Raw genomic sequence first — 11,076 nt, 5'->3', positions numbered from 1 at the left:
GCCTTAAATGCACTTATTAGAAAAAAAGAGAAGATGAAAAATGAACGAACAAAACATTCAGCTTGAGAAACTGGAAAAAGAGCAATAAAATAAATGAAACACTAAAATAAAAAGTTAGTGAGCATAAAGGAAGGAAATAAAACCAATAGCTGGTTCTTTAAAAAGATCAACATAGTAGAATGTCTAAGGACATGCGCAGATTGCACATTCTTCATGAATATTATTTCTCCCACCAAGCTTCCGATACCAATTGCCTGGCAAAGTGTATTAGTTACTTGCTGCTGTGTATTTGCTAAATTAACCAGAACAGAGGGACTTAAAATAAGAACATGTTTCTCACAGTTTCTGTGGGTTAGAAATCCAGGTGGGACTTAGCCCGGTGTCTTCTGGGTCAGGGTCTCCATAAGGCTGCAATCATGGTGTTGGCTACACCAGCCACCCCAAAGCTTCAGTGTGGGAGATCCATTGCCAAGTTCACTCACATGGCTGTTGGCAGGCCTCAGGTCTTCATTGGCAATTGGCTGGAGACATCAATTTTCTTGGCACATGGACCTTTCCATAGCACTAGTCATGACATGGCTTGCTTCCTCCAGAGCTAGAGAAAAGAGAGAGAGAGAGAGAGAGAGAGAGAGAGAGAGAGAGAGAGAGAGAGTCTTTTTATCACCTAATCTCAGAAGGGTCATCCCATCACTTTTGCCATAGTCTAATATTCTATTAGTTAGAATAGAGTCATTGAGTTCAGCCACACTCAAGGGGAGCCAGTCATACAAGGGTGTGAACACCAGGGATGTCATCTCAGAGGCTGCCACTACCGAAAAGGTTTAGGTCCTTTCCCTAAGTGAGGGCAGTGTGACATGCCTTGATAGTCATCTGAGCAATGGGTTGGTAGACAAGGCAAGTTCTGCTACTTACTAGTTGTATACGTCCTGGGAACCTTTGTTCCCCATCTGAAAAATGGTTCAGAGGTAGGCATTATTAAGAGAATAAGGTTGGAGATGTGAGGGTAAATGATTTTCTTTCTTTTTTAAAAAAGAATATTTTTATTGATTTCAGAGAGGAAGGGAGCGGGAGAGAGAGATAGAAACATCAATGATGAGAGAGAATCATGGGTTGGCTGCCTCCTGCACACTCCCTACTGAGGACCGAGCCCGCAACCCGGGCATGTGCCCTGACCAGGAATCAAACTGTGACCTCCTGGTTCATAGATCAAAGCTCAACCACTGAGCCACGCCGGCCAGGACTAGATGATTTCCTTCCTTCCCTTCTTTCTTCCCTCCTCCCTTCCTCCCTCCCTCCCTCCCTCCCTCCCTTCCTTCCTTCCTTCCTTCCTTCCTTCCTTCCTTCCTTCCTTCCTCCCTTCTCTCTCTCTCTCTCTCTCTCTCTCCCTCTCCTTAAATACCATTCATTGATGTAAAACTTACACACAGAAAAGTACACAATTCAGAAATGTGTCCTTTGTCTTTAAACATTTTTTCTGAAACAAGTGACCTCTTACGTGTTTTTACTTTGTGCACTTTCCAAAAGCTTCTCCAGTGAGCTAGAATTACTCTTCTAATCAGAAAACACCAGCTTTACAAGGTGTAGTTTCTGTTGATCCGACAGTTTCTGTGTAGAAAGCATTTGAACACTCCTTATCTTGCTTGGGCTTCCCCATGGCCCTGGGAGAAAGGCCGAGAAGGAATTAATTTCCTTGTGGAGAAAATGAGGAAACCGCTCTCCTCTCTGGAGGGCAAGGGACTGCAGGTGGTGTCCTATGTAAGCACCGGGCAGCCAGCCACCCTTCAGCGGCTGGCACAGGAGGGCCCTGCATGGGCCAGCCTCCCGGCACCCCGCCCAGGGGCCAGCGCCAGCTCTCATGGAAAAGGCTCTGGCTCGCCAAACCAGGGCTCTCGAAAAATCCTACTCTGGGAACCCGCCCTAAATAAGTTGTCATGATGCGGCCAACCTTTGTGTGCAAATAGATTTTATGCAGCAGCAGATTTAATAGCCAACACTTAGGATTAATGTAAGTATTGAGCAGAAGGAAACTGGCTGAATAAATCTAGGCATTGGGAGGTGGCCGATCGCACTGCCGTGAACGTATAGCTCTGGAATATAGATTTGTGGGCTTCCGTGTTTGCTGAATGAAGTGGGATCAGCTAGAGGGGAGTCTAGGGTGTCAATCCGTGGCAAACCACCAAGGCCAGCAGAGTAAGCGGGTTTCTCCCGGTGGGGGGGTGACCAGCGCTGTTTTTCTTCTTAATTAATGGCTCTTACTGCCTGTGGTGAGCATGTCGATAAGTAATAGAAGATAAAAAAGCAAGAATAGACGTGGAGAGCAAAGCATGTAAATCCCTAGCAACCCCCAGCCTCAGCCCTCCCTCTCCCTTCTCCATTTTTCAACACTTTGTTGTAGATACTTCTAGATGTGTGTGTTTTTTTTACATCTACTGGGTATTGCTTTTATTGTATTTATTTATTTATTTTAATATATTTTATTGATTTTTTACAGAGAGGAAGGGAGAGGGAGAGAGAGTTAGAAACATCGATGAGAGAGAAACATCCATCAGCTGCCTCCTGCACACCCCTTACTGGGGATGTGCTCGCAACCAAGGTACATGCCCTTGACCAGAATTGAACCCGGGACCCTTCAGTCTGCAGGCCGACGCTCTATCCACTGAGCCAAACTGGCCAGGGCTATTCATTTATTTTTAAATATATTTTTATTGATTTCAGAGAGGAAGGGAGAGGGAGAGAGAGATAGAAACATCAATGATGAGAGAATCATTGATCAGCTGCTTCCTGCATGCCCCCCTACTGGGGATTGAGCTCGCAACCCGGGCATGTGCTCTAAACCGGAATCGAACCCGAGACCCTTCAGTCCGCAGGCTGACGCTCTATCCACTGAGCCACACCGGCCAGGGCCACTGGGCATTGCTTTTAAAACTTTCATGCACAGCCCTGGCCGGTGTGGCTCTGGTGGTGGAGTGTCGTCCTATGTACCAAGAGGCTGCTGGTTCTATTCCTGGTCAGGGCACATGCCCAGTTGTCGGCTTGCTCCCCAGTAGTGGGGTGCAGGAGGGAGCCTATTGATGTTTCTCTCTCTCTCCCCTCCTCTAAAAAAAATCAATAAAAACATTTTTAAAAACTTACATGTACAATCAGAAAAGTCATGGGGTAAGGGGAGGAAACAACAAAAGTCTTTAACGTGAATGTTGACGTCATAGAAAACGAGAAGCATAGAGTGTTTGACAAAGCGTAGCTCTGCAGCTCTGTGTAAGGATGAGGAACAGGGCTCAGGGACGCTGGCTGGCCTGCCCAGCTCACAGCCTGTGTGATTGGCTCCTGACACCCAGACCGGCTCTGTCCCCGCATCCTCAGGCTCCTGGAGGAGGCAGGAGGCTGGGCTGGAGGGAACCTGGAGGATGCTCTGGGCTGGGGGGCTGGGCCCGGTGAGGAGCCTTCTGGCTGCTTGTTCTGGGGACCTGGGAAGAGGGGACCAAAGTCCCCATTTATGGATTTGGGGGAGTTAGTGTGTAATATTCTAGGAGATAAGCTGGACCGGGAGGTGAGACCCTGAGCCCAGGCCTCCAGCACTGAGAGCCGCCTGTGGGAGCTGCTGCCATGTCGGTGAGGATGCTGGCTTCTCCGCCATCCGCACCTTCACCTGATGGGGATGGGGATGGGGTTGCGAGGGGAAAGTGTGACGGTCTCTCTCCAGGCCTCAGTTGCCCCATCTGTAGAGTGAGGAAGTTGGACAGATGGTCTCCAAAGCCCTTTAGCACCCAAGCTCTCTGCTTCCTCCAGCACCGTGCTGAGCCTGTCTCTTCCCCTCTCTAGCCTTAGTTTGCTCATCAGTAATACATTTCTTTTTAAAAATACATTTTTATTGATTTCAGAGCAGAAGCAGGAGGGAGAAAGAGATAGAAACATCAATGATGAGAGAGAATCATTGATTGGCAAGCCCCTACTCGGGACCAAGCCTGCAACCCGGGCATGTGCCCTTGACCAGAATCGAACCTGGGACCCTTCAGTCAGCAGGCCAACGCTCTATCCACTGAGCCAAACCAGCTAGAGTGAGTAATACATTTTTCCATTTTCTTTTTAAAAATTTTATTTATTGATTTGAGGGGGGGGGTGTGAAGGGGAAAGAGAGAGAGAGAGAGAGAGAGAGAGAGAGATCTGTTGTTCCACTTATTTATTCATTTATACTTTCATTATGCTCCTTGTTTGAGCCCTGACAGGGGACTGAACCTGCAACCTTGGCATATCAGGACGATGCTCTAACCAACTGAGCTACCTGGCTAGGGCTGCTCATCAGTCATACCAATAGCAGTAATAACAATAACTGCTAACATCTACTGAGCTTTATAAAGATGAAGAAACTGAGGCTCGGAGATTAAGTTGTCCAAGGTTATAATCTGTCAAGTGCAGGGGGTTGAGTGGAGGAATACTCTTTGAGGTTCCTGACTCTTTGATTTCAAACCTGGCGGTGCCTTAGCTTGCTGTGTGGCCTTGGATGAGTCACTGCCCCTCTCTGAGCTGCAGTATCCTGTGTTTGGGGAATTGGATCACAGACCACCCCTTCCGAGCTCTAGATGGTGTGTGAGTTTCCGTGTCGGCCATCACACATGCATTCTTTTGCAGTTTTGGAGGCCAGAGGTCTGACAGTGAGGTGTTGGCAGGGCCACACGCTCTCTGAGGTCTCTAGAGGAGGATCCTTTCTGATCTCCTCCAGCTTCTGGTGGTGGCGTCCTTGGCTTGTAGCTAAACTCTGTCTCTGCCTCCGTCTTCGTAAGGTCAATAGTCCTATTGGATTTAGGCCTCACCCTAACCAATAGCACTTGGTCTTAACTTGCTTAAGCAGCCAAGACCCAATTTCCAAATAGGCTCCATTCACTGGGTCCAGCTGGACCTGATGTTTGGGAAACCTATTCAAGCCAGTACAGGTGGGGTGAGAGTGTGTGTGACTGGAGGGATGCTCTCTGCCTCTCAGGGAGGACCTTCGGGCCCAGACTCTTTCCCGACTTTCTTCTTCTCCTGGTCATCTCGCCCGCTCCCTCTCTTTTCTCCCTCTCCAAAGACCTCCTAGGCCAAGTCTCTTATATTATAGACTAGAGGCCCAGTGCATGAAATTTGTGCACGGGGGTGTGTGTGTGTCCCTCAGCCCAGCCTGCACCCTCTCCAATCTGGGACATCCCTCTCACAATCCAGGACTGCTTGCCCCTAACCGCTTATGCCTGCCAGCCTGATCACCCCCTAACCACTCCCCTGCCAGCCTGATCGATGCCTAACTGCTCCCCTGCCAGCCCAGTCACCCCTAACTTCCCTCCCTTGCCAGCCTGATCGCCCCTAATTGCCCTCCCTTACCGGCCTGGTCACCCCTAACTGCCCTCCCTTGCCAGCCTGATCGCCCCTAATTGCCCTCCCTTACCGGCCTGGTCACCCCCAACTGCCCTCCCCTGCAGGCCCGGTCACCCCTAACTGCCCTCCCCTGCTGGCCTGATCGCCCACAACTGCCCTTCCCTGCCAGCCATCTTGTGGTGGCCATCTTTGACCACATGGGGGCGGCCATCTTGTGTGTTGGAGTGATGGTCAATTTGCATATTACCTCTTTATTATATAGGATTATAGATGGGGCAACCGAGGACCAGAAAGGGGCACAGCTGGCCTCAGGTCACTCAGCCAGTTAGGGACAAAGCGGGCACTAGACCTGGACCACCCACACCCCACCCCAGCTTCGCCTCCCAGTCTCTCTCTGGGCCTCAGACTTTGTTGAGTGTAGACAGGGGTGCTGGGCCTGTACAATCCCACAGCATCCCTATTGTCCAGCTGCACCCCCTGAGCCTGGCTAACAGTAAGTAACCATAATGAAGGTCACCCCTCAGTTTGCTTAGTCTGTGCCAGACCCTATCTCTGCATGCGGCTTCACACACACGATCTCGAATTCTCCCAACCAGCTTGAAGGTGGATGCGCTGCCTGTACTGAAAGCTAAACCCCAGGACACCACCCTCCTTACCCAGCTGAGGGGCTGGAGGCCAGCCTTTCACCACGTTAAACCAGAGGCAGCCACCAGGGGGCGCCAAGTGGCTTCGTTTGCATCCTCTCCATTAGAAGCAGACATTGATCCACCGGGAGGGTTGCAGCTCAGCAGGAGGCTCCTGTGTGTGTAGAACAGCGTCAGAATTTCCTGGCCCTGACCAGCATCACCTTTTGGTTGGGGAGCGGACAGGCAGGTGCACGGGAAAGGAGCCAAGAGAAAACTCACCCCTTTCTCCTACTTGGGTCCCTCAAGGTTGCAGGAAAGTGGGATACCTCTGGCCTGAGACCTCCCACTCAGGGAACTCCTAAGGTCTAACCCAGGCTTGTGAGTGATTGTCCCCAGAAGTCACACACCCCTGATCGCACACCCCTAAGGACAGGGAGCTCCCCGCCTTAGGTTCACAACGGTTTATGGCCAAACGTGATAGGTCTTCAGCAGCAAGGACAATTCTCTCCCTCACAATAGACACTCTCAGCTCCTGACGCCGTCACTGCTAGTGACCCTTCTGTAGAGAACCGCAGTCCTGTGCTTCTAGTGCATGTGGCACCCGCTGCCAAGTCTGACCGTGTTGTCACCTCCCTTCTTAAGGCACAGACCTCAACAAACAACTTTCTTTGGTGATTCTTCCAGCTTGTGGTTTACTAAGAGCCTGCAAGCCGAGCTGTGTTACCGGGGACTGGCCCCTAATCCTCACCCGTCCCCCGCCCTGTCCTCCCCTCCTCCCTTCCCCCCCACCCCCGTCCCCTGCAGCTTTGTGATTAATCTGGGCCAGGGGACAGAGAAGCCAGACCTCCATTTCAACCCACCATTGTCTGCAACTCGCTGGAGGGCTACAACTGGGGGCAGGAGCAATGGGGCAGGAGCAATGGGAAGATCACCTGTGCTTCAGCCCAGGGTCAGAGGTCAAGGTGAGGTCAAAGGGGAAAGGGGCCTGAGGACAATGTCAGAGGGAGAGCCCAGATGGTAGGGAGCCCTGGGCTAGACAGTGCTGGCACGTTGGAGCCACCAGGCCCTGCCTGGCCCAGGTCCAGGGTGCCTCCTGCCTCCCTGACACCGTTCCTCCCCCTGCAGTTCACCGTGACCTTTGAGAGTGACAAGTTCAAGGTGAAGCTGCCCGACAGGCACCAGCTGACCTTTCCCAACAGGCTGGGCCACAGCCACCTGAGCTCCCGGAGAGCGCTGGGTGGGTTCAACATCTCCTCCTCCAACGGGAATGACAGAGCCCTCGCACCGACTTCCTATGCTGAGCTTCTTCCCCGTCACACGGGACCAGCAGCCCCCGGTCCTGGCTCCCCGCCTGCAGTCCCTGCCCCTCTGACCCCTTTCCTCCCCAAGGCTAAGGCCAAATTAGGAATCCACCTTTGTCCAGCTGGTGTGGCTCAGTGGTATGAACCAGGAGGTCACTGGTTCAGGGCACATGCCCCAGCTGCAGGCTCAATCCCCAGAAGGGGGCGTGCAAGAGGCAGCCGATTGGATGTTTCTCTCTATCCCTCTCCCTTCCTCTCTCTCTCAAAAAAAAAAAAAAATCAATAAAAAATGAAAAAAAGAGAATACCATATTAAAAAAAAAAAAGAATCCGCCTTGATCCAGTCTTTCTGTGGCAGAAACTGGTTAGTGTTCTCCAGGCATGTTAATGACACAGAGGAGGAAACTGAGGCACAAGGGCACAGGGCTGCAAAGTCGGCGTTGGGACACTTCCAAACACCTCTGAGCACCCACTCCCGCCTACCTGGCCCCTGTTATCACCAGGGCAAGTGCCAAGCTGCCGTGTGGGATTAGAGGCGGGTACTGATCCAGGCACCTGGGCCAGGGGCTGTTCCCGGAACTCAGATAAGGGCTCCCACCTGGGCCTCTTATCTCAGGAACATTCCTTCCAGCTGGTTACTCATTACCCTCGTGGCCCCTCCGTGCGCTGGGGGCCCTGAGGGGTCCTTGGCTTCCAGACCCAATGCTGAGGGTGTGGAAGCACGTGGAGCTGACACCGTACTCCCGGGTCCCCACACATCGCGCAGGACACCGCGTAACAAAAAGCTTTTTAATCAGGACCTGGAGGCAGGTCTGGGGTGCACAAGAAGGTGGGGTCACACCTGATTTTACCTCGAGGCTTCAGGGACAAGTGGGGTTTGGGGTGGGCATGTTGGGGAAGCTCCAGGATGAGCCGGGGCAGGCGGTCCCTTTGGGAGGAGACAGAGGCCCTGTGTGGTATGCTCCCTACCCCCCACCCAGCAAGGACAGCTTCCCCAGCACAAAGGCCGCACTGTGAGGCTGGCCCTCCAGCCAGTGGGGGCGGGGCCGGAGGCATGGCCACCGGGTCCGGAGTGGCAGCGGGGGGTGGGGGGTGGTGGTGGTGGGGGAAGCAGGTCAGCCCGGCAGGGCCCTCGGAACACCCAGGTCCCAGAACAGGCCTGGCCTTCCTCCCATGTCTGTCCAGCAGAGGCGTGGAGGGTTTGGGGCAACTTAGGTTCTCCGTCCATCATCAGCAGGACCCAGGTGTCAGGCGAGGGCGAGCTCTGCGCCTGGGCTCTTCCTGGGCAGTGAGTGGTCTGAGGCTGGGCGGGGTCCTGAGCGCACGCTCAGCTGCTCACACCTTGACCTCGTCGTCCTCCTCGGCATCGGCGAACGCGAAGGTGTTTGCTTGCACCGTGCTGGGCACAGGGGCCCGACTGCCTGCCTGGGGTGCCCCCCACTCCTCATCCAGGCTCTCCCAAGAGGCCCGGCCCTGGGGCAGCACCTTCACCAGCTCCTGCCGAGCATCCATCTCAGTGTAGTGGCGGCTGCCCCGGCTGCCACTCCAGCCGGCTCCCCAGTGCCTGCCAGGGGCCATGTCAGCAGGTGCACGGGGACACTCTCCCAGGGGGCTGGCCCTCGCCTCAGCCACTGGGCCAAACCCAGCAGTTACCCCATTGGGGCAGCGTCCACGGGGTGGAGGGCTTGAGGCAGCGGCTGGGGGGGTTGCAGCAGCGGCTGGGGGGGTTGCAGCAGCGGCTGGGGGGGTTGCAGCAGCGGCTGGGGGGGTTGCAGCAGCGGCTGGGGGGCTTGCAGCAGGGGCTGGGGCTGGAGTCTCAGCTGCAGAGCCTTCTGAGAGGCTCATGACCCCCAGCAGCTCACTGAGGAGAGACGGCCCAAGGTCGAGGTCCAGGCGGAAGGACTGGAGGGAGTCAGAGCGGCGAAGCTCAGGTTCAGAGGGGAAGGCACTGTCATGGTCTCGGTCACGAGGCTTTTCCGGGCGAGCCACGCGGGAGATAGTGCAGAACCCAGAGTCCAGACCTAGAAGGGAAATGGGCAGCGGGGTCAGAGCTGGGGTCCCTGACCAGCAACTGGGGAGGGGAGAGCCAGGACCAACCCCAGCTTGCTCCGCGCCCTCTCTAGCAAGTCTCTCCCCGATCTGGACTCAGTTCCTCCCATCTTTCCAATACAGGGATCCCAGTAGTCTCTCATGTGACCCTGGAAGCTGACAACGGACATAATCCTCACTCCATTTTGCAGATGAAAAAAGTGAGGCTCAGAGGGGAAGGGTTGACGGAGGCCACAGTCTGATGCGGTAGAACCCAGCCTGAGGCTCAGATCCCCCTCAGTCTCAGTTCCCACTGTGAACTTGGCCATGCCCCTGCTCTCCTGACATGTGGCTGATGGCTGAAGGTGGACCCACCGAATGTGGGCTGGTCACAGTGATGAAACCAGCAGCCAGGGTCTGACTGCCTAGAAGTCACAGACCCAAAGGATGCCCTCCAGAAGTCCAGCCCCTGGCTCCAGCCCTCAGCGGGGTTCTGAGCAGAGACCCACCGGGGCGGAGCACTGGAGGCAACCGCGGTGGTGGGACAAGGCTGCAGGGCAGGGAATGGCCACTAGGTGGCAGCAGGAACCAGAACGCTGGTTCCCAGGTGAGCTGTCCAGGGGCACCAAGACAGCACCTGCCTCTCCCCGCCTCCCCACCAGGGCAGGGAGGGCCTCTGGCTTCTGTCCATGTGAGTGGTTGTCCAGATTTGTCTGTGTATTTTGGGGAGTGGGCTGGTTCCCACCCTCTGACCCCTCCCCCTCCACGGTCTGGGGTTTTGGGCCTGACCTCCATGGTGATACCAAACTGCTATGGGGAAGAGCTCCCTGGGAGGCTTGTTGAACCATTCAACCCTCTTCGTCTCAGCATTGGAAAAACGGGCAAATCACCCAGGCGCTCACCATAACTGGAGTGGCCGTCCGCGGAGCTGGCAGGGCTGCTGTTGAAGCTGAGCTTGCTCACCACGAGGCTGTCGTAGGCGGCCTGGTTGAGCTGGGGCAGGGAGATGGCGTTCTTGATGATGGGGGAGACGGCGGGCGGAGCAGGCGAGGCTGACGGCGGAGAAGCTATCCGCCGGGGCAGCACCCCGACTCTGCGCACCTGCTGTAGCTTCTTGGCCAGGAAGCTGCGGGGTGAACGGTGGGTGCCCCCGGAGCTGCCCCCGTGGTTGCTGAGGAAGGAGGTGTCGCCAAAGACGTCCCCGCCTCGGCCCACGTGCATGGTGTGCCGGAAGTCCCCGAGTGGCGGGCTGATCATGTCTGCAGTCAGCCGCCTCTTCCCGTGCGAGCTGGACACCCAGCCCACGGGCGAGAGCTTGCCCAGGCTCATGGTGGGCGCTCCTCCGGCCCCCTGGGGGCCCGGCATCAGCTCTGGCAGGTCACAGGTGCTGGTCCATGCCCAGCTGGGGCCTGGGACGGGCGGTGGGTCCGTGGCAGTTCCCTCCTTCTCGGTGTCAGGGGGGGACGGAGGCTGCCCCTGTTTTCCTAAGGTGCGGCCCCAAAATGCTGAGGCTGTGGGGGGCCCATGGCCGGTCTCTCCCTGAGGCCTGGCTCCTGGGCCCGTGGAGTGAGCTGCAGATGTTCTGTCCAAGAACTGGGCAGGCACGCCTTGTGGACAGCCCCTCTCCCGGCCAGCTGGAGACCTGAGAGAAAGAGAGAAAGGGGATGGTGGGCCTGGGGACCCTGGGCCAAATAAGAAACGCCAAAGAGCCCTGACCGGTTTGGCTCAGTGGCTAGAGCGTCGGCCTGCGGACTCAGGGGTCCCAGGTTCGATTCCGGT

General features: G+C 55.3%; 2 protein-coding genes across 5 annotated transcripts in view; one reads left to right on the top strand and one right to left on the bottom strand.

Annotated features, from left to right (window-relative positions):
• Positions 1–3,151: 3,151 nt before the first annotated feature.
• Positions 3,152–8,286, top strand: LGALS2 (galectin 2). Its single transcript, XM_054718642.1, is given in 8 exon segments — positions 3,152–3,156; positions 3,361–3,431; positions 3,998–4,055; positions 6,774–6,826; positions 6,829–6,875; positions 6,878–6,931; positions 7,095–7,486; positions 8,250–8,286. Coding segments are annotated over 8 exon segments (717 nt in total).
• Positions 8,045–11,076, bottom strand: part of CDC42EP1 (CDC42 effector protein 1) — a 22,693-nt gene continuing 19,661 nt past the window's right edge. For all 4 annotated transcript variants that reach the window (XM_054719497.1, XM_008144655.3, XM_054719495.1 and 1 more), the window contains exons 2-3: positions 10,200–10,939; positions 8,045–9,290 (exon numbers count right to left, since the gene is read on the bottom strand). In XM_054719497.1, coding sequence (XP_054575472.1) covers positions 8,605–9,290; positions 10,200–10,662 — 1,149 coding nt within the window. In that variant the 5' untranslated portion in view covers positions 10,663–10,939 and the 3' untranslated portion in view covers positions 8,045–8,604. The remainder of the gene's footprint in view (positions 9,291–10,199; positions 10,940–11,076) is intronic.

Source organism: Eptesicus fuscus, chromosome 7, assembly GCF_027574615.1.
Source record: "Eptesicus fuscus isolate TK198812 chromosome 7, DD_ASM_mEF_20220401, whole genome shotgun sequence".
Classification (NCBI taxonomy): Eukaryota; Metazoa; Chordata; class Mammalia; order Chiroptera; family Vespertilionidae; genus Eptesicus; species Eptesicus fuscus.
The sequence above is the reverse complement of the archived record's forward strand: the minus strand, read 5'-3'. Positions and strand labels throughout refer to the sequence as shown.